This window comes from Zonotrichia leucophrys, chromosome 3 (assembly GCF_028769735.1).
Source record: "Zonotrichia leucophrys gambelii isolate GWCS_2022_RI chromosome 3, RI_Zleu_2.0, whole genome shotgun sequence".
NCBI lineage: Eukaryota > Metazoa > Chordata > Aves > Passeriformes > Passerellidae > Zonotrichia > Zonotrichia leucophrys.
Genome location: NC_088172.1, coordinates 11,017,057 through 11,040,259, shown reverse-complemented (window position 1 = coordinate 11,040,259; position 23,203 = coordinate 11,017,057). Strand labels below are relative to the sequence as shown.

The 23,203-nt window shown below is 43.7% G+C and overlaps 2 protein-coding genes across 5 annotated transcripts in view; one reads left to right on the top strand and one right to left on the bottom strand.

Annotated features, from left to right (window-relative positions):
• The first annotated feature begins 2,681 nt into the window (after positions 1-2,681).
• On the top strand, positions 2,682-21,194 carry B3GAT2 (beta-1,3-glucuronyltransferase 2). The gene is made up of 4 exons (XM_064707348.1): positions 2,682-3,359; positions 13,258-13,402; positions 20,092-20,240; positions 20,378-21,194. The coding sequence occupies exons 1-4, from the start codon at positions 2,820-2,822 to the stop codon at positions 20,462-20,464; spliced, it is 921 nt and encodes a 306-aa protein (XP_064563418.1). The 5' UTR covers positions 2,682-2,819; the 3' UTR covers positions 20,465-21,194.
• SMAP1 (small ArfGAP 1) overlaps positions 20,920-23,203 on the bottom strand; it is a 91,254-nt gene continuing 88,970 nt past the window's right edge. For all 4 annotated transcript variants that reach the window (XM_064707345.1, XM_064707347.1, XM_064707343.1 and 1 more), the window contains one exon: positions 20,920-21,900. In XM_064707345.1, the coding sequence (XP_064563415.1) occupies positions 21,766-21,900 (135 nt within the window). In that variant the 3' untranslated portion in view covers positions 20,920-21,765. The remainder of the gene's footprint in view (positions 21,901-23,203) is intronic.

The following is a 23,203-nucleotide window of genomic DNA, read 5'->3' as shown; positions in this document are numbered from 1 at the left end:
CCTTTGTTTCAGAGTTGCACCTGAGGCCTCAAATCAAATGTGACAATTTTTATAATAACCAGTGCCAAGGTGTTCAGCTGAAAAAAGTATCTCTGTAGATAGTTTGCCCCCACAAATGGAGTGGTAATTTGACTGGGTTCTTCCAGTTTCCAGAGGAAGAACATTATGCCTTGCTTATCAAGAAACAACAATTTAATAAATAGCAGTTGGCTTGTGTGTAGTGCCTTTGTTATCTTTTACCATTCCATCTGAAATAATTTGCACGTGAAGCTAACGGGAAAAGGCTGCTGCATTATTTGCTATCACACCTGATGCATCTGGCTCATGACCTCCGAGCCTGTTCTGTGGCACCTGAAAGTGTTACAGCGGTTCTGAGGGCAAAATGAAATCGTTGCGATTTGTTATCACATAACCACGTGTCTCATATTGCTGTTACAGCAGCCGTGCTAGGAGTAAAGGCACCATTTGTTAGCTAGCACAGAGAAACAGAGTTGCCAGCTTTGAGGAATACAATTAAAGAGATGGAAGATCACAGTTCATCGGGATACCTCCCTGGTGCTCACTGTTTGTGCTCCTTCCCAAACTGCAGCAATTACATTCAGCTATTCTTATTGCTGCTTTTCCTAAGGTCTTACAGCCACAAACTATTAAGTATCCTCTATAGGCTCTGAATACAACACACAAGTTAACTAAAGATAATATTTTTGGATCAAAGGTAACATAAAGAGAAAAACAGTATTTTAAAAATATTTTAATATGCTCGGATATAAAGAATGCCAGTTAAATACATTCATTTGTAACGCTTAGTTTCTAGGTTCTGTCCCAATAAGTTTTTAAGAATCCTGACATGGTATCATAGAGTATCTAGAAGGGCAAGCTTAGAATTAACTTCTCCAAATGATTGCTGACTTGCAAATGATACCAAGCAATATCTTCTTGGTATGTTGCCTTGATACACATGTTTGTATTATTTGAACAAATTATCTCTGTAAATAGAATTGTACTGGAAATGAGAAAACAATGGTGTGCTCAGTCACTGGAAAGACACAGTTTAGGTGATCGTTCTCTAGATAAACAGCACCAGCATAAGCCAGGCAACTGTAATTTTGTGTCTGAGATGTTCTTGATTTGAATATATTGAACTATTTATGCTTGCTCCATTCCTCCATATTATTTCATTAATCACATAATAACCCTTCCACTCCTCCACTAAACATGCTAACTCTGTTATCTCTTTGCTACACAGATGTTTCTTTGTTCAGATGTTCAGTGCCAGGCCAGGTGTCGCCCTCACTTTCTCATGAATTTCAGCTTACATTACATCAGATCCATGTTCTCTGTGTGTGTGTCCTTTTGATTAACAAATCGATTTGGGATAGATATGAATGATAGATAGACAGAGTGTCCACGTTATCTACATTTGTTACACACATGCAAATGTGAAGGCTGAATACAAAACAGGGAAGAAAGCAGCGGTGTAAGCCCAGGAGGCTGGTGTGCAGGCATCCCCCTTCCTGCAAGCCATGCTGTTCCTACCAAAAATCAAAGTATCAGTGACGAATCATTCTATTTCTTATCTCAAATAGCTCAGAAGCCAGGGAGAACATCAATCGATCTCTACGTTTTAATCAGAGAATCGAGGCAAACTCGGTAATTTGCAAACTCTACTGCTGTGCTTCTGTGTTCTTATGCAGCATGAAGTTTTAAAAGCATAATTCAAGCTGTAAGGAAGCGTTTAGTTATGACAGCAGGGAGTGTTGAAAAATGCATCGGAAACTTCCCTGTGAGGAAGGGATTTGTGAGAGGTTTTAGATTGTGCACTTCATGTGTGTTGCAGCACCTGATGAATGCCTTTTCCTCAAAATAAAGACAGGCAGATTATTACGAAATTCTGATATACGCATGCTTTTTAAGAAAGAGCTCTCAATTCCATGAGATCTCCGGGGAAGCTGCACGCCCGAACACCGGGGAGCTGCGGCGCCGGGAGCGCGGGCGGTGCGGGAGGCGACAGCGACGGCCGGGCACCGGGGGGAGCTGCGGCAAACCGCCGCCTTATTTACAACTTCTTACTTCGGCCGGCGTAGGGAAAAACCCAAAAACCAAACCGAAGCAGAGACGAAGCGAGCGGCTCTCCGCCGCTCCGAGGGGTGAGTGCTCGGGCACGGACCCGTCCGCCCGCCCTGCCCTGCCCGTCGGCAGCCGGCGCTGACCCAGGGAAGGCGTCCCGGCCACCGGCCGAAGTTGTCGCCCGCCGCGGAGAGAGGGGAGAGAAGCAGCGCCCCGTGGCCATCCCGGTCCCGGTCCCGGTCCCCGCGGAGGCCGAGCGCGGAGCTCCCCGAGCCGCCGCTCCTGCCCGCGGCCGGCAGCCGGAGCGGGGCGGGGCGGGAGCCTCCGCCCGCGGGGACCCTCCCTCCCTGCCTGCCGCCTGCCCGCCCTCCCCTCCCCGCCCCCGCGCTCCGCCAGAGCCGCCCGGGGAAGCGGAGGAGAAGGAGCGTCTCCCCAGAGCCCCCCGCCGAGCCCCCGTCCGGCGATGCCGAGGGCGAAGCGGGAGGAGGAAGAGGAGGAGGAGGAAGAGCGGACGCTGGAATAGAGGAGCGGCGGGAGCGGGGCCGGCTCCTGCCCCGCAGGCACCGCGGGGCTCCCGGACCCGACCCGCCCCGCCGGGAGGGAAGGAGGGAGGGAGCGCCTGCCCCCCGCCCCGGCCGCCGCCGCCGCCGCCGCCCGGGCGCCCCGCGGAGCCCCGCGCTGGGGCAGCCCCGCCGCGCCCGTCTATGGGGCGGCGCTGAGCGGCGGCGCGGCGGGAGGGCGCCGGGGGCAGCATGAAGTCCCTGCTCTTCAGCCGCTTCCTCCTGCTGCTGCCCTGGGTGCTCATCGTCATCATCGTGCTGGACATCGACAGCAGCCGGGCGCCGCTGCCCGCGCTGTCCCCCCGCGGCGGGGCCGAGGGCGGTAGCGGCGGGGCGCGGCCTCCCACCCCGCGGCGGCGGCCCGAGGCCGCGCTGCCCACCATCTATGCCATCACGCCCACCTACAGCCGCCCGGTGCAGAAGGCCGAGCTCACCCGCCTGGCCAACACCTTCCGGCAGGTGTCGCGGCTCCACTGGATCCTGGTGGAGGACGCGGCGGCGCGCAGCGAGCTGGTGACCCGCTTCGTGGCGGGCGCCGGGCTGCCCTGCACGCACCTGCACGTCCCCACGCCGCGCCGCTACAAGCGCCCGGGGCTGCCCCGCGCCACCGAGCAGCGCAACGCCGGCCTGGCCTGGCTGCGGCAGCGGCACCAGCACCTGCCGCCCCCGCAGCCCGGGGTGCTCTTCTTCGCCGACGACGACAACACCTACAGCCTGGAGCTGTTCCAGGAGGTGCGTGCGGGACGGGGGGCGCGCTCGGCCGCCACGCTCCGCCGCGTCCCCATCCCCGCTCCCCGCCGCTCCTCTGGCTCCTGCCGGTCCCCCTCCCACACTCCCGCGCCGGGCTGCTCCCCATCCCCGCTTTGCGGCGAACTCGGTCTCCCTTATCCAAAAGCTCCGATTAGGAGGGAGTGGAGCCCGCTCCCCGCCCGGAGACCTCGCTGTGCCCGTCCCTCACCCGGGCTCCCCGCGGCTGCCGCTGTGTGACCGCCGCTCTCCTGGTTTGAAGTTTCTTGTCCCTCCTCTCCATACTCGCCCAACTTTTTACTGCTGTTTTCTCACTTTGCTGCCGAGCGAGGCAAGTTTAAGGTTTATATAAGGGATCCTGTGTGTTTTGTCAAAACTGTGTTGAAAAGTGCGACTTGTTTTGTTATTTTCAGGCTGCATCCCTCTCCCTGTAGGGCAAACTCGCATCAGGAGCCGCCAACCTTCACAGTTTTTTCATTGGCGCTAATGAATTAAGCCAGAGCAGGCTTCTTCATTGGAGTTGCCTTTTGAAGCCTTAAAAGCAGCAAATCGCTTGTATAACGACTGAACGCCCTTTGAGGAGTCTCTTTTGTGAAAGGACCTGGTTTTGTCTTCATTGCCTCCCCTTGGTGAAGGGCTTTGTGTCATTTTGGTGGGAACTGGCAAGCGCTCGGGGCAGAGGATATCCAGCTTTCTTTCTGGGCTCCCCCTGGCAGGAAGGAGGGTGTTTAAGAAGTGGACATAAAACAGTAGAAGAAAGATCATGTACATCTTCTGTGACAGCTGGGAGAGTAACCTTGGCAGGGAAATGCGGGAGGGAAGCAGCAAAGTAAGTTGGCAGCGGAGGGCTTGAGGCGCGCTGTGTCCGTGTGTCCTGCCGGTGGGCAGGGCTGTCTGTCGAGGTGAGCCCCCCTCCCTGCCGCTGGCTGCAGCCGTGCCCTTCCCCGCGTGTTGCAGTCAGTGAGTTAAACGTGATACACGGAAATGTGAGGCACATGCAACTCCTTCGGGAAAGCTGGTTAGAAATGCTTACGGTCGTTTGTGTTTGGGTTCGCAGTGCATCCCTTTCCATTTCCAGTGTGTGGGCAGGTGCAGGCTCCCCATTCAGCAGGGATGCCCTACTTCTTTTGCGCACTTGGCTTTCAGCATTGAAGCTGCTAATTTAAGGACCTTTGCCTCGAGGCTAAACCTTTGTTGCAATTGATTTTTTAAAAATTCTCATAGCTGTGCTCAGTGCATTATAATGCAGAGTAATTTCACATACCCGTCTTTGATGTTACAGGAGTGCTCACGTGTATTTGTAGAAATAAGGTCAATTTGACTGAATCTTAGGGAGTCTGTTAACAGAAACAGAAAATACACTTTGGCACAATGAGAAATGCGGGACAAAAGATATTTGGCAAATATCTACTGTTTGTTTGGGTTTTTTGGGTTTTTTGTTGTTGAATACCAACGTTAGGGACAAGCTGAAGGAACACTATTAGCTGGCGTTTCTCTTGAGTGCTCCACAGCTATTGAAAAAGAGTCTGGTCACATTTATTCTTTTAAAATTTCTATCATTATTGTACTAATTGCTGTGAATTATGAAAAAGAAAGGTACAAATCACCTCTCTAATTAGCTGGGAAGTGCAGGAAAATGAAGGGGTAAAGCTGTCTGAAGGGTTAGCCTTGAGAACTGCAAGCACAACAGGCAACCTGTGTTTCCTCTTGCTAACAAGGGTTGTAACCTCCAGCATGAACCTCTGCAGCCCCAAGGCTTCCCTTTCCCCGGCACTGAGCTGCTGGGAAAGAGCTGTTTGTTCTGAGCCTTGTGTTCACAGGCAGGCACACATGCATGAATGGTTTTCCCTGAGAAATGGGGAGCTGGGAACGCTCAGTTACTGGGGCAGAGAAGGAGCTTTTGCTTCAGTTGCCGCTGTGAGTTGCTGTGGCTGTTTTGGGGTCACTGAGGAGCTGTTGGCAGGTCCCTGGGAGGCACTGGCACTGACATGGGGAATGCCTTCCCGCCCTGGCAGAGTCCATTGGCAGGTTTTGCCAACGGGAGGCGCCTTTACGTGGGGGAGGTTGCATTTAGAGCGAGCCAGGAGCCTGATTTTGCAGTCGAGGCACTGCTAGAGGGCTGGTTGCTTCTTGACTCGATAAAAGAAAATCTATGTATTCATGGATTCTGGCTTGACAGCTCTGTGGTAAATCCTGATCTGCCCTTCAGGAATTGATTGATTTATGAACGTAAATTATACTTGTCTTCTCCAAGCATGAAGAGAACAGCCTCAGAATGCATTGTTTGCAGATGAAATCTGGTAGTAATTCCTGTTATGAAAATGGTGGTAACTATACCTGAGAGGGAGTTTTTTTCGGTTTGTTTTCCTGCCAGGAACAATTCTCCAGACCAGCAGTTGCTTTCCCTAAGGAGGTCTGATAAAATGCAGTCTGCTCACTAAGAGGGAGAAGTTTAAATGTAGGATGAGACAGGAGCTCTGAGCTCTCATCCAAGCAGCATCCTGTGTGGCTGTGTGACTTTCAGCATGTCACTGTCACACAGGGGTGTGCAGGCCCCCAGTGCCAGCAGCACTGTGTGCAGGCAGGTGTGTGCAGTGTGCATCTGCTGCTTTGTGGGACACAGGTCTGTCCTTTTGTGATGGCTTGCTGCTGGGTCAGAGCTGGCTCCAGGGGCAGCAGTGGGGCCCCAGGGAGATGGGAAGCAAGGCTGGGCAGGACTGTAAAGCCAGCAGGAGAGGAACGTTTGTGTTAGGGAAATGTTTTGCTCAGAGGTCAAACAAGCAGGACTGCGGAGCAGGAGGCGAGCAAGGGAACTGCACGTCCTCGAGGACTGGGTTTAAGGAAGCTCCTTTGCTGTGGGTTTCCCTGGTGTCCTTACAGGAGATGGAGCCTTTTAACAAAGCAAGATCAGCAAAGGCTTTCCTGTGAGCTGTAGTGTATAAACCATGAGGCCATGATCAAAAAGGAGCATGCTTTGACATGGAATGCCATGGGATACTTCTGAGAGCTTTTGATGAAGAAATTCTAATCTCTGTCCAAAGTACTTCTGCCTGGTGCTTATAGCAATGAGTATTTTACATTTGATGTGGCATGAGCTGGGCCCAGTAGACCTAGGCTAAGTGTGTTTCATGGAAATCAGGAAAAAAGCCCAGCTTACAGCAGTCTGGAAAATGCCACCTTCTGTAGTAAATCTGGAACCCTTGGCTGCTGTTTATAGTTATCTTTTTTCCGAAGACCTATGATGGTATGTGGGTGGACAGGTCAGTTTTTGACTGGTGAAACCATGTCCTCAAAGTCGAACTGGGCAGGGTCTAAACAGGTTTAGTTGTCCTTTCTAGAATAAGGTGGAGAGCTTTTCTGCTGCTACGGCATTGGCTCAGTTGGCATTTTGTTAGGAAAGGTTCACCTTCCATGGAAAGGCTGCAGGGAAGGAATCAACCCGTTCAATGATTGTGAAATTCTTTAGAGTACTAAAAAGGATGCAGCGATGATGAAGAAATGTTTCCAGGAGTAGAGGTGTGGCATTTAAGTTATTCCCAACTCTTTCTGCTTGAGAGTGTAGTGGTGGTCAGGTGAAAAATCATGCTTTTACTTTAATGCCTGTGTTTCTGGCATATTGTATTTTGTCATTTATTATTTTGGGATTGAAACCTCAGAAATAATTTATGTATCTTCTGTTCAGGTACGTTCTGTTCATTTGGAGGTGTCCTTGTGCATCTCTCCATCAAAAACAAGTCTGCTTTCTGAAAATACCTGTTATGTTAAAAGTCAGCCTGCATTCATAAAAAAGCCACTGAGAGGCCTGAAATTCCAACTGTTATATTTAAGATGTTTTACAAATGTTTCTGCATGACTCACCATAGCTTCTATTTTTTACCACACGCTGTTCATTTTGGAGTGATTCTTATAGTTTCTGGTGCATTTGTGCTTCATCTTATTCCTGAATGCAAGTTATTGTAATATTGTGACTGATGCCTAGCAACTGCTGATTTCACATTTTAAACTTCCAGAGGGAAAAAACCTTGGATAATACTGGCATTCCACCTTCACACAGAGATTTTAAAAACAGGATTAACCTAAGGACTGGGAAGTGAAGATCGACAGCTAAGTTTCACTTCCCCCAACTCTTCACAGAATTCCTGTGTTTCTGTGTCTCAGGCATTCTCTCTGCTCTTTCCATATGTTGAGTAGCTGGCCAAAGGCCATCACTTCCACGGTCCATGTTTGGATATGTGTGCAAATTTGGAGGAATTGGTGTTGGAGATCCACTCTGCTGTTGATTGTGCAGACTGCCCTGAATCCTTTGAAGGTGAGGGGTGAGCAGCATGAGGAGCATGAGGAGTACAAGAAGAGGAATAAAAGTCTTCAGTATCTGTATGAAAGTGAGCTTGCTGCATTCAAAAACACATTGAGTTTTAGAGATTCCGATCTAGGTTATTTCTGACACTTTTGTTTGTTTTCTGTTCAGACCCCTAAACTGAGATATGTTTGAAATTAAAATGCTCATATCTAAAACCATGTTCCCCCTCCCTGCCACCCCCAGGTTTCTGGTCATCAATACCAGAATTTCTTGGCAATGTTTGCTGGATACTTAGAGCATGCAAAGTGTGGCACATTCCACTGTCTTGTCTGAGTGCAAGGAGAGGATTTGCAGACTGGGTCTCCTTAGAGGAATCCACACTCTAAGGTGTGATGTGGATACAGCCTTGCAGTGTGGAATTCAGAGTTGATCACAGCACTAATTGTTATTTCTAAGGGGTAAAGAAACCCAACCCAAACCTCAGCAGCTTAGCAGTTAGTCCTAGTGCCCACTGAGCTGTGGGCCAGAATTCAATTTGCTGTAGCTGTTCCTACACAAGAGTGCCCTGAATATGATGGTAGAGTTGAAGCTGGAAAGGAGATGTGAGAGGACAGAGCTCATCCTGCTCTCCCCAGGTTGAGTTAATCTTTACAGGTAGCTCAGGATTCAAAGAACCACAGATTCAGACTGAAAGAATTTTCTTGTGTCCCTGTCCTTCCCTCTCAAAAGGTGTGTATGAAGGTGGCAGATATTCTAATGACTTTTAACAGCCATTTCAGTAGCCTAAAAAAAGGATTCCTTGTTATTAAAAATAGAACAGAAATACTTGCAGGCATTGCATGTCACAAAAGCTTCAGTTTTCCTGTGATCATCTTTATAAAATATTTTGAGGGGAACTCAAAAAATGCATTATAGAAGAGGTAAATTTAAAATTAAAAATAAATTTACTATTTATTCCAGCTTTGACTAGGGAAGGTTTAGTGTTCCTTCAATAACACATATAACTGTCCTAATTTTTATACACTGTATTAAGCTAACTTCTGTGTATTTTTAATAGATATATTTATGCAAAAGGTTTAAAAGTAGTATAAGTGAATCTCCTTACCTTTGAAAACATGAAAATCTTTGGTTGTATCTCTAGGAGCTGGTTGGAAAAATCAGATTTTCATAATAGTCTTAAAAATAACATTCAGTAGTCTAGACAGAATTAAATATTAGCTGGCAGTCATTAGTTATTTTCTTCAGGATAAAAAGTGATCCAAATATGAGTTAGCAGTGCATTAAATACCTTTCTAGTATATAAATGATTTAGGAGTACATGACAGCTTTTAAATGCACACTGACATTTTTCTTCCACATAGACATGTAATACCTATGCTAAAGAGGCTGGATTAGAAAAGACTGGCAGAGAATGAAACAGCTTAAAAATGAGAGGAAACAGTGACCAAAAAGAAAAAAAAAAGGCTATTTGAAACAGGTTTTTGCTTGGTTACCAAGTACTCTCTGTTTCTGCACTGGCAGCAGCAGTTTTACCTGTGAAACTGATACTGTTGCTGGGAAATTAATTACATGGGGTCAGCAGCTCTTCAGAGGTAGAGTGAACACAACCCAGCAGAATGAATGGGAGTAGAATGAGGCAACCAGTAAATAGAAGGGCCCAGAAGTAAAACGAGTAGCAAATGTTTTGGAAGTTGGCCCAGTCCACAGAAATTGGCTGCAAACTGCTTTAGTTAAATTTGGTACAGTTTTCTTCTGCAGGGAAGCAATATTGACATTTGTGCCCAAGGATGCTGGTATAATTTAGAAAATTAGTCATGTACCTTATATATAAAATGTTGCTGGAGAAAAGGGTGAATTAAGCTGTCCTCCCTCTGCAATGTAGATTGTGTACAAATCAGCAGAGGAGGTTTCAAGCAGATGCTTGGAAAGAAAGCTTTCTAGCAGGGAGGATGGTGAAGCAGATCACCTGTGAGAGCTGCAGAGGGGGCTACATCAAGGAATGATTTTTTTTTTTATTTGTAGATCCCTTCTACAAGCATTCCCATGGAGAATACCCTTCACAGTCAAATTTGCGAACAACAAACTTGCCTTTTGAAGTTCCTAACCCCTAAGCATCTCAGTCCCTGAACCACAAAAGCCACTGGCACAGGTTTTCTATGCCTTAATGCCTCCTTTGAAATGATGGTAAGTGGGGGCAGGAGCTTTGTCCAAAGCCTCAGCAAACAGGCACAGCGTCAGGCTGAGCTGTCTGGCTGAGCCATAGGGCTCTCACATAAGTTTAGTTGAGCAGAATTTGTCTTTAAATGGCCTATGACTGATGCAGAGAACGGTGTGAGAACTGACAGGGAACCTGGCTGTGCTTCTGCTTTAACCCAGGAATTGTTGTAGCGAAGGAGCTCTAGAGCCTCTCTTTGGTAGTAATAAATCAGAATTTGCTGGAGTATCAATGGGATGGGCAGAGGTGTGGGATAGGATGCTGAGCATGGATGTGAACCTGTAACCTGACCAGGACAGGTCACAAATCACACAGGGGTTGAAATGACAGGGGGAAAAATGTTTATGAAGTGTGGCAGCAGGTTTGCCCTTGCAGAAGGCTGTGAATCCCAAACAGAAACACATTGACATCATGCTGCAAAAACAGCAGGATGGTTGTTCCAGTCTGGAAGCATTTTCACTGTAGGAAGTACAGCCATGTTTCCTTTTCTCTGTCATTTACCTTCATTCCCCTTGGGCTTTTATATTTTGTTACTGGCTTGGTATCTTCCCTATCCATCAGTCCAGCGCATCCCATTAAGCAGCTTTTCTTGATTGACTAATGAGATGCTAAATATAGCAATGCTTTTATCGCTGCCTTTTATTGCTCAGCTCAATTTCCTGCATTTCTCTTGCTATTCTTCAGTGATTACTCTGTTGTTACTGTATTTACTGCTGTATGACCATCACCTCACTGGCATTTCTTTGGTCAGTTGTTACTCATCTCTCTGGTCATTTTCTTGCCCACTTCTTCCCAGTTCTCCTCCCCCTCCTGCTTCATTCAGGTTTGCTCTACCATCTTCCCCACCCAGTACATCACTCTCCTCCTACGCCCAAGACCCCCTTTCAAAAAGTGAACAGAGGACAGAAGCACTTCTGCCCTGAGAGAGCTGTCCAAGCGGGGCAGGATGAATCCTGCCAGTGGGCTCCTCTCTGCTCGTTAACTACACAACTCTAACTGGGACAGAGCAGCTGCTTGACTTGCAGAGAGTGAAGTGTAAGAAAGATGAATGCCATTCTGTAAGCTACCAGGACTTTCAATGCTGAGTGTTAACGCAGCTTGTGCTACTGCTGTCATTACAATGACAGATAGAACAGTCACTTAGGAAGCTGTAAGTCCTAGGATTTTTGGCAGTTGTTTAACCCACGGCACTAAAGTTATTCAGATTTAACACGTTTTTGAATCACTTTTTTGTGTCCTGATGATTAGCAGCATAAAATTCCAGGTGCAAGCTGGCCTTTTAATCCAAATAATAGCTTTTTCCCCATCATACATAAATACAGCCTTCACATATCAGTATGTTAACTGCAGTAATGTTATTCTCAGAAGATTAAACGAAATATTCCTACTTTCATCTGCCTAGCATATCCCAAGGCTGTGAGGTATTTCAGAATTAGCATAAATACTGGTCTAGATGTGCTCTTTCAGCTTTTACTTAAAGGAATTGCTGTATTCTTGACACTGTTATTCATTTTCAAAATGTAACTTAAATAAGTCACCCAAGGACAGAAGTAGGACTCTTAAGAGTGACTTGCTATGACATGTGGTGCTTATGAATACTATAGACCACTGAGATTGACCCAGATTTTAGTTTTAACTTCTGGGTGCTTTAAGTGGTTTTATGAGGTCAGTGAGATACTCTTCATTGACAAGCTTTTCCAAAACACTGTGTATCATGGGGTATTAATGTAAATCCATCTGGTTCTGCCATAAATCTGAGCATCATTGACATTAGAGCTGTGTACCTGGTTACAATATGCAGTAAGCTCCCAAACTTTTTGTCCCCGCGGGATGGTCATGTGCTTGGCCATCTCTTTGGAAGGAAAAAGGGATAACCTTTCCCAAAGGAATAAGTTTCAATTACAACAAAAGACGAGACTGTTTTTAGAATAGATCAAATTAAGCCCACATTACACTGCAATAGTTGAATACTTGTTTCAATAGGACCAGATTCAGAGCACAGTGTTAAAACAGTGGCTTTTGAACCAGCGTGGTTAAGTTGTGCAGGTCGCCGTGTCAGTGCCCTCGCTTGCTCGAGTTCTCACGCCAGACCGCCTGATTTTCCCACGGGGAGCAGTGTGTCGGGGTTTGTGCCATATTATCTCCTGTTTACTGGAGAAAATGGACCACTGAACCAGTTATCTGAAGTCACTGAATCAGACTCATAATCTTTACTGTTAGAAAAGACCTCCAAGATTGAGTCCAGCCTTTGCCTGAATACCACATCAATTAAACCATAGCACTAAGTGTCATATCCAGTTTATTGAACACTTGCAGGGATGGCCACTTCATCACTTCTCTGGGCAGCCCATTCCAATGCCTGATAACCTGTTCAGGCAAGAATTTTTTCCTGATGCCAACCTGAACCTTCTCTTGCACAACCTGAGGCTCTTCCTAATGTTACCTGGGAGCAGAGACTGACCCCCACCTGGCTCCACCCTGCTTTCAGACAGCTGAGGAGTGATAAGGTCTGAGCCTGCTTTCCTCCAGGCTAAGCACCCCCAGCTCCCTCAGCTGCTCCTTCTAGGACCCACTTTTCTACATCCCTCCCCAGTTTTGCTGCCCTTCTCTGGACATGCCCTAGCACTTCAATGCCCTTCTTGAAGTGACTCCCAGTCATGGACAATTCTTGCTACAGTCATTTTTTTCATACCTATGGCTTCTTCTATGCTAGATAAGGATCACACTTCCAGTTTTGCATTTAGTTAATTTACATCACTAGGAAAAACTGCTGCTGGTGATAATAAGCATCCTGTCTGGCCTGCTTTTTGTCCTTTTCAGAAATTTAGCAGAGCTTTTTAGGGGAAAATACAGAAGTTAAAAAACCTAAGCAATCTTTTTTCATGAATCCTTAATACATCTGAGCTGCATCTCAGGTCTGCTGCAGTAGGAAAGAGTTGTGTGTCATCATTTCCTCTATTCAATGCATTTTTAACAAGTCCCAAACTAATTGTACTTGTCCTGGTGAAGTGTGTATTAATCATTATTATTATATTTTCTCTCACTGAGTTTCTACAGTATCTCAGCTATCTATAGACATAAGCCCAGTGCCAGAATGCTGCAGTCTTGCAGATAAAAAAGATCTACTACACCTTTGAAAACCCAAACAAGAACAAAACCCCGTTTTTTCACAGCTTTAAAAACTCTTGGTATAAATAAGGTATTTAAAGTAGAATTGAGATGCCTATGGATACAGAGCTGGAGATTTCACAGAAAATGGGTGGGCAGACGCAGCTCTTGGGCTGCAGTGTGTAAGCCGGAATTGCCTCAGAACTCCCGGTGGTGCTGAGTGCTGTGGGCGGGCAGTGATGCTGTGCTGGCTCTTGCAGATGCGGACGACGCGCAAGGTGTCCGTGTGGCCCGTGGGGCTGGTGGGCGGCCGGCGCTACGAGCGCCCCGTGGTGGAGAACGGCAAGGTGGTCGGCTGGTACACGGGCTGGAGAGCTGACAGGCCCTTTGCCATCGACATGGCAGGTGAGGCTCGCTCGTGGTACATCAGTGCTTCCATTTCACAATTTCAGCAGCTTCTTACACTTCTGAAGTGCTGGCAGAGTGTGCAGCCCTTTGGCACTAACTATCCTGGAAGTATAAGCTTGTACATCTTGTCTAATTAATTTGCTGCTTGGTGGTATCTGAACTTACTTTAATTTGTTTTTATTTTTATGTGGCAACTTGGCTTTTATGTTGTATAAATTGTCTGTCTGAAACAAGTTAATTGTATATTAATTCATCCTAGCAATTCTTGCAAGGAGTCCCTGCCTGTCACTTTGTCATCAATCTAAACCAGGCAGCATAAATGCAGACCTTCTTAGACCTCATATTGTAAAATGCTACTTTATCATGAAATTATTCATGTTGCATTGGTTATTTGGAATGACAGTGATAACTGTAGATGGATATATTTTGAAACACTGGGCTTAGGGGAAAAATCACTGACAGCTGTTGCCTGGTAGAAGAAGGCAGAAAAGCTTCAAAATGAATCTAATCAATCTTCTGCAGTGAAGTTTGCACACCACACAGCTCTGTCTTGCTGCCAGTCCATGCTTAGACTATCTTTTGTATACACTCACAACTGCCACATGAATCACCACTGGTCACAGGTCCAATTTCTGATACAGCAGAAGCTGGTTTCCCAGCAAATGATATGGTATTTGTACTTGAACATCTTCTGTACTCAGGAGGGAAAAGTAGGAATACAAGGGTGTGGAGGGATAGAATGTAAGAGAATAGTGCAGAAGGTAGGCTCACACCTGAGGAGTTGCAGCTGTACTAATCACCAAAGATCAGGAACAGGCCTGCCCTTAACAGGCCACAGCTGTGTCCAATAAGGATGAGTGCTACAAATGAGTGGGTTAACTGGGTGAGAAGAGAGATGGAGGTTGTTAGCTGTGCTGTGGAGAGAGTTGGAGTTTGTTGGCTGTGCTGTGAAGGAGTCAGTGCTGTGAGGAGCTGTCCATGAGAAATCACTGAGAAGGTAGGGGGGATTTACACTAAGATGACAACACAAGGGCAAGAATAGGGTACAAATAGCCACTTTTTTTTATCCCGATACCCCAATGTTTTGAGAGAGGGAAAAGGATAGTGTACTGTTCTTTCTCATCTTAACAGAGTAATGTTATGTTAAATGAAATTATTGATAAAAATATGTACAGTATTTACAGTCCAACTGGTTAAAAAGGGTAAATAAAGGAGCACTAATGGTTGCTCCTTTATGGTTATCACCTCAAAGACAAAAAGGTTATCAGGTGAATTTTTCTGCACTGTAGAGGCATTTCAATTTAATAGTATGACCTGGCATAAAAATAAGTATTTTGGTGTTCACATAAAGGAATTTCTCAGGGGCGAAGCCTGAAACCATGCAGCGTGTTAGGGACTGCAGCTGTGCAGTTGAACAGTCCCTGTGGATTTAGAGATACACATTGATACTGGACTCCAGAAGGGATTACTGATGGCATTATAAAGGTGAGAGCATGGTGCATAATTCATCAGCTGCAGGCAGAAAGCCATTACAAAACATCAGCCAAGGGACTCTAACGCAGACATGAAGATATACATAGGAAGTTCTTAAGCTGTTTACCTTGCAGATGCTGGCTAAATCACTGGCATGAGGGAAAAGCGGGTCCATTAGGAGCATTCCCTGCTTGTGCTTTGACCAAAGTCATGTAAGGGAGGGTCACAGACAAAAAAAAACCCAAAACTTTTAGAATACAGAAAGTTAATGCACAACCACAAATAAAGAGTTATTATTTTGCATGAGACTTTTTCAGTCTTCAAAAATACTGAAGAAATTGAATTTCATTTTTAATTTCAGCAAGGAAAGAAATGGATGCAGTTTAGACTGCTAAAAAATGATGGGAAATTTTCATCTTCATTCCCCTCAGGAATACAGTGTCAGGGCATAAACAGAACAGAACTGCAAATCCAGAACTCCATAGGTGTCTGAGCAGGTGCAGGCTACAGGATGTGTGTCAACGTGCAGTTTCCTTCTCTTGCCCTTCTCTCCTGACTCCCCAACAGACCTCCAGAGACTTGCTACCAAACCTAAGTCTATGCTTAGTCCATTGCTGGCATTTTTCCATATATAAGGAACTTAGGTTATGCTGAATGTGGCACATAAGGAAGATCAAGAATCTCTGTTAAAAATACTGCCATGCAAACAGGATGGTGCATACAGTAATACTGATATGGAGCTGTGTCAGTGGTCTCCAATTAGATGGTTTAGTGAACCATCTTTCACAGTGACTTTCACAAGATTTGATCATGAGGCTGGGTATGAACACAGTGATGGCTTAAAAGGTTTGGGATCACCAATTTAACTTGTGGCTGTTCAGAGGAAGCACATCCTTGACTTTAAGCACATAAAATTCTTATTCTAGACAGCAAGATACAAGGCCAAATTCAGGTCCTGCTGATTTCATCAGGCTCAGCTCAGTGACCCTAGCTGGCCAACCTCCCCAGATTCTTTGCAACACACTTGCTCATGGCAATCATATTAGGTCAGTTCATTAAACATTGGTTATTTATTTTGAGAAATTTGTGGCTGATACTGCTGTTCTCCAATGTTAAACTGGATTCAGAAAGCAAAGGAGTTGTTTTCTCTCTTGCTTCTTGCCTGGCAACCAACACACCATATGAATTAGTTCTGGTATTTCCAAAGTTTGGCATCAGTTTTTAATCGAGGGGGGTTCTAGAGTTTGACACAGACTTGCTTACCCTTGGGGAAGAAAAGTGAGAGAGAAGGTGGAAAGCAAAACCTGTGTTATTTAGTATGGATCTGAATTCAAGTCTTCTATATTAAATGTTGTTTTACTTCTGGCCTGTTCCTTACTGCCAGAATTTTGGATCACTCAAGAAAAAAGTTAGATTGTGATTCTCCTAATGTGAAGGCTGTTCAAGAAGGCAGATGCTTGCTTTGCATTAGCATTCCAGGAGCCACTTCAGTCACAGAGATTAATATGTGACGGTAAAACACCGGGCCAGCAGATTTTGGACTTTGGGTCTAGAGTTCATCCACTGTGCCCTAGGCACCTCTGCTAGGGCCTGAGCAACCACATTTTTTTTATTGTATTTTATTAACATTTTGCTATAGTCATGAGATCTTCAGTACATCTCATATTTCTTGGGGTTCCCTAAGCAAAATGCCAGTCTATTCATGGCACTGCAAAACATGGCATATTTTGACTGAATCTGAAAGCCACTGCTGGAAGTCACAAACAAAAAATTTTAAGTGGTATGGCAGCCAGCACTCAAAACCTCCCACCAAAACCAAACCAAAACACCAACCTCCCCTCCCATCCAAGGATAAATACTGTTTTAAGCATTGAGCTTATAATCAAGTGCCTCTTTCATGGTGAAGTAATCAGCAGATGCCTTTGATCCTAACTACAAAACCTCCTGGTTAGACATCTCTGCCTTACTGCAAGCCAAAATGTACACCACAGGTAGAACAGAACTTGAAAGCCACAGAGCCCAAGCCAAAGGTGGAACCTTGATCTACATGGAAGCCAGCACATCTGTTCCAACATCAGCACTGAGCATTAGCATTTATACACTCCAGAAATGATAAACACTCAAGTTTCTAGCTTGCCTTCAGCTACTGTCCTACCTAGAACATCCAGGAAGCAATGGCATTAACCATGGCAACAAAATCTTTAAACCCTGGCTGAAGTTTAACTTGAATGATGAAGAAAAATAGTTCTGCCTTTTAACAGAAGCCATTGGTCTAACACAAGTCAAGGTGTGAATTAATGGAAACAGCTTACATTGAAAGAACAGATGTAATATCTGCTGTCTCCCAGGTATCTTGTCCTCCAACAAATTAATTCCTATTTAGGTGGCCCTTCAGCCAATTAGAGTTAATTTATAACCTTGCATTATACACCAAAAAATCCTCGAAACACCTCTTCAAACTCCAGCTGTGAAATTGTCTTGTGGCATTTCATGTGAAGTTAAGCCCAGTATGACCTTGTAGGAATAATGAGACTAAGTAAAATAACTGTATGCATGTAAGCACTGTTCAGTTATGCTACATTGGAGACAGTAATCCCAGATAAATCCCGTTTAGTGACAGAATTCAAAACAACAGTGTCTTTTCATCTATTAGCACAGGATCATTATCTACTGAGAGAAATAATTAGTGCCAGTCTGGTCAAAACTGAGCTGTCTCTTCTATTTTTGACACCAAAATGACACCTCTGACAAAGTCAACTTAAAGTTGTCATTAGAAAGTGTTTTGCTCTCAAATCCATCTTACAAAATGTCATACATGTGAAAATAAAGCTGTTATAAAGCAGAGCTAAAGAACTAGAGAGCCAAGAGATAAGTCTCCTTGGATTATTCTACCTCCTAAAGTTGCTGCTTTATTGGATTCTTTTAACAAAGACGGCATGGACCCTGACCAAGGAAACAAACCTTAGGCCAGCCAGTGCACAGTAGCCCACATCCTTGCCACCTGCAACACTCAGTTTATAATTTAACTTTTACTTGATGGCACCAGTAGTTTTCACAGCAGCCTCAAAATGACAATTTGCAATAGCATTGTAGCAAGGGCACATGTCACATGCAGGGGCTATGGCCCACTTGAACATCTGTATGTAGGAGAAATCCACCCTCAGAAATCAATGCAATTTTCTCAACAGAGGAACAAGCCTTGCAACAAAAGAAGTTACGAGAAATTAATGTATGGATAAGTATAGGCTATGGGTCCTGGGAGCCCCACTGACGTTGTAAAGATAAAAAGCAGAAAATCTGCATCTCTTCTGCTTAGAGTGAGATTATTTCTGTGCACTAAAATCTAGGACACTAATTTTGGTGTTTACTTCATTTTCTTCTTTATGCATGGGTAGCTTGAATCTTAAATATATTTAAAAAGAAAGAGCAGCTCACACAGCTGATCAGGGTTCAAAAAATGCCTTCCCATTTACTTTTTTTTTTGAGCCCAAAATTATTAAATCCCAGCTGCATCCAAAATTTATTGTTTGTTTTATGTGAGGAAAAAAGGCCAACAAAACCTAACCAAACCCTATAAACTGAAGCAGACTGTTTTGTTCATCAGTACAGTCTCTGGTCACCCTTCAAGATGCAGCAAGCTGGCTGTACATACTGTCTGCAGCTGAGGGAGTTTAAACTCTCACCCTCAGCTCTTCCCAAATGATTACATTTGGCTACCAAGAGCACTGGGATGGAGCCCACCTTGTGCTCCATCATGGCCAGGCTACAAGGAGTGAGAAGCACGACTGCACAGCAGGGTGTGGATCCATGCAGACCCTGTCCATGCAGACACCTATTCTCTACCTCAGGCAGGACAGGATGTATAAAGCTACATCCAAGATATAGTGTATAAATGTTTTGTGTCCATCAGTGAACTGGGACCTGTTTACATCCATCAGGGTCCAAATCCTTACTGAAAACAAAACAAATTCCTGGTGTCTCCTTTTGCTTCCTACAAGCAAGACCATGATAAAGTGGTTTCAGTGTGCCTTTCTTTACATGATGATGTAGAATTACTTCCTTACATTTTCCTCTTCAAAAGGCTCCCATAAAAGTCACAGATACTTTCAAGGAAAATACAGCAACAAGACATTTCTATTAAAAGAGGGTCAGAATTACATTAAGTTATAGAAAGTTATGCTCAATTTTAAACTGATAAAATTTTAATAGTGGCTCTAGAATTAAATGTTTTTGGAGTTTTCCAGAATTGATGTCAAAAATGTTACTATTTGTGTCATAAAGGGACAGCTGGAACCACTCTGAAATGATGAAGAAAGGATTTCTCTGGTAGGCTTGGCAGTCAGACAAAAGGAGTTAGTTACAAATGTAATTTTTCTTTACAAATCTATCAGTTGAGTTTTTGAGTCATAGTTAAAGAAGCATACATATGACTGAGCATTGCTGGAGGAAAATGGGAGAGTTCTATAAAATAATGGTAAATTACAGATTCATGGTAGCTTCTTCAGAGAGGGTGAGTTTGTTCAAAGCAGTGATTTCTCAGTTTGCAGTCTCCCTTCAAGGAACCTGGTGCATGTTAGTAGAGAAAAGCACTGCAGAGAGGTGTGTACACTGAATAAATCCTTTGAGCCATGCTGTGCCACGCTGAGACCTGCTGAGACTGCCTGGCAGACCCCTGGTGCTGAAAGTCATTCCCAAGGCAGAGCATTAGTATGACTTGTCTTTCCTCAGCAAGGCTGTTAAAAATCTACAGGCTAAAGCTATCTAAATATTACAGTTGTAACATATTTTAACCTTTTTTTCTTGACTCTCACCTTGAAGTGTAGAATGGTTTGTACAGTATAAATTTCATACATTTTATTTTACTTATAATTGAGCTTTATTTCTTAATTAAAAGTAGAAAGGAAGAATAACCCAAGGTTTTAGCGATACCTGACTTTTCAGACAAGAAAGCATATATTACCTACACGATGGGAAATTAAGATTTAACATGTTGAAAATATGATGCAATTTAAAAAAACCTGATTGTATCTTAAGGGCAAACAAAAACAAAATAATATAATGGAGGATGTACAAACCTACCAAATATTACCTATCCACATAATCAAATTAAAACATTTTTAAAAAGAACATGAGAGATTTCTAGGCATAACTGCACAAAAATGTAAGGCTTAAAGGTTTTTCTCAACCTTTTTCCCTGTCTCCCTCTCTCCAAGGATTTGCTGTGAGTCTTCAAGTGATCCTGTCCCATCCCAAAGCCGTATTCAAGCGTCGTGGTTCTCAACCAGGAATGCAAGAATCTGATTTTCTGAAACAGATAACAACAGTGGAAGAACTGGAGCCAAAAGCAAACAACTGCACAAAGGTACCGATTGCCACACTTGGTGAAAAGCTTTCGTGTCATCTCTGCAGATGACTTTACTGACACACATGGTAGTTTGTACTTTGTGAGAAGCTTTCATCTCTGTAGATGACTTCATTGACACACATGGTGTTTTCCAGGTTCTTGTATGGCACACCCGAACAGAGAAAGTGAACCTAGCTAACGAGCCAAAGTACCACCTGGACACAGTGAACATTGAGGTATGACGGGGGCACAGTCCCACAAGAGCAGGACCATGGACGCACCAGTGCTTCGGACAGCTAAGGTCATCTGCTGCTGCTGCCTGAGACCTGACAGACTTCTGTGGAAACAAAAGGAAGCTTTCAGAGACTCTAATAAGCAAATCAAGTGGGTGTGCTTTGTTCTAACTTGTCTGCATGCATTTCTGAACTCTCAGCTTAATAAACTGACACTTACCTTTGTTTTAACGCTGTTTCCACACACATAAACATGGCTGCAATGGAGTATTTTCAAAATCATTATTTATGTATATACTTTTGTATTTATCCAGCTTAATGGTGTAATTATAAACTGATTTTAACTCACAAACTGTTGGTCTAAATATCTGTACAAATGGATCCTCCAAACTGAACATGTTTTACTTCATTAGAAGTAGCAGTCAAACAGGTCATACAATAATGAAATAAAAAACCCACAATCATTTACGGATTTATCCTTTTAATATAGGGAAATAACATTTTATCATTACGAGGCACCATAAAATGTAAACACAATCACTGTCATAAACCTGGATCTGTCTGCAAGACAAAATATATCTGTTCACACTGAGTTACCTTGAATGCATATTGTGCTGTCAGTTCTCTTTTAACACTGTGCGCTTGCCTCCTGAGCCAGGTCAGAGACTTTACCACAGGAAACTCAAATGCATCAAATGCTCATCTTTAGAAGAATAAACTATTGATTTGTAGAACTACAGTAACATCCAGGTTTATCTTTCTTTCAATAACCACATTCCCTGTTATGCACACCATAACAACATCACAGTGAAATGTATGATGAAACAAAATTTGTTTGATACACTAGAAAACATTGCTCAGTGATACATTTACATTCTATTTATATATGATTAAACATTTGTTCATACAGTACCTTCTACAGGATTACTGGGTAATTTTGGGGGGGTTGGGGTTCATATTTTTGAGTATTACTAACATGATAGCTACATCCCTTATATGCAAACATTTGATCTAGAATTTTGAGGGAAAAAATCAGTATGTGGTTAAGCAGCTTCTTAATATGGTCTATGAAATCATATGCATTGTATGAAAATGCTTCCAATGATGTATAAATATATTTGATCTGCTTTTCACTACATCAAATTTAAATCAATATAGACCACAACACGGTCAGTCAGTTATATCCTTAATCTGAACAGCTGGGGAAAAAGAAAAAGAATATATATGTACATGGAAGGAACAGCAAAAGTAAATGTATTTAAACAAGGAATGTTAGGTGGCTGTTCTGGGAAAGATTTCTATTGCAACTTTCATTTCCACAGTTGTGTGCTGAGAGTCTGGCCAGAGGAGCTTCCAGTCCATCCTGCGGCTGTGCTGGGGGGCTGCCCAAAGCCCATCACGTTGCTGGAACTGCTGAGGTTCATTCCAGCCATTTGCTGATTCATCTGCAAAACACACACACAGAAACCTGGTTAGCAATGGCACTGAAACACAGCAGGCTGCTAGTCAAACACAGTCCTGCCTCCAACCAGCCACCCGGTTACAAGTACATTTCCCTAAAAATATTTCTCATTAAATAAAAATATTAACTCTATCTAAGTTTCTAAGCTTTTTCTCATACTATCAGCTTTTCTGAAGCCCTTCAACCACCAACATACATCAGCTGATGGGCTGCAGCACCTGGTGTATGTGTCACATGAGAACTGACAGCATGTGAAGGAGGTGGCCAGTGTGGCTGGTTGGTAAAAGTTTGCTTTCACTGTTTCAAATCTAATGAACAAAACTGTAGTAACTGCAGTAAAGAAACAGCAAAGCCAGTAATATATTCTTGTCTGCACTTGAAGTTCCAGATTTTTTTTCCAGCAACATTTCTTTGGATATTTCATAATCTTGACTACATCAGTTTTTACAGAAATTGTCCATTTCGGTGACAATCAACAAAGAATGAGGTATGAGGTGGATTTATAAACTTGAGTATTATCCAACCATCTTTGCTAAAGAATCTACCCAAGATACTGTAATTCCTTAAAAAACAAGTAATATAATCCAGATGAAATTAAATTCAGATGAATTTAACATCTAGTTAAAGGTGGGAAAGAATTCAAAATTCAGCACATTCACTTCAGAGCTGCTGCAAAACTATTTGTAGTCTTTACAAACATCTAGTTCTGTAATTTTAAATGCTCAATGTCAAAATGAGTTTAGGAGCAAAAGAGCATTTGGAGCAATTAATAATCAAAGCCAATGAATAGAGATGTTGGATAAGTAACATTTGATTCAAACAAAAGGCAGCACTAGGTAAAAGTCTTAGTTTCATTTTACAACCTGGTATTATTCACTCATGTTTAAATAAACTCTAACACTGGTGAAAAATTCAAGTAAATTGCAAACTAGTATTTCAGTGTAAAATTAAGTTCTGTATGCTTTCACACAGAACTGTGTATCTGCAGAAAACAAGACACCACTGAACCTGGAAATATAAAAAAGGCTGATAAAAACATGCTTTACCCCGTGGTTCATCTCTTCTGGAGTAGAATTCTTAAGCAGCAGAGTATATAAAACATGTTATCTGGTAAAGCAAGCTCTCCCCCTTTCAACTAGTCAGAGTTTAGATCAGAGTTCTGCAGACTGTGGAATGTCATCATACTGACAACATCTGATGTGCAAGGGGTACAGGAACATGTGAAGAACTTGTTCAAGGAGCCAAGTTTTAACATGTAATTGATAAGAGGCAAGACTTTAATTTCA

Bases quoted from the DNA above. Each gene is read 5' to 3' on its own strand.
- B3GAT2 (XM_064707348.1), top strand. From the start codon at position 2,820: ATGAAGTCCCTGCTCTTCAGCCGCTTCCTCCTGCTGCTGCCCTGGGTG. The intron at 13,403-20,091 runs GTGAGGCTCGCT...CCTCTCTCCAAG, and splicing joins CTTTGCCATCGACATGGCAG to GATTTGCTGTGAGTCTTCAA. The intron at 20,241-20,377 runs GTACCGATTGCC...GGTGTTTTCCAG, and splicing joins AAGCAAACAACTGCACAAAG to GTTCTTGTATGGCACACCCG.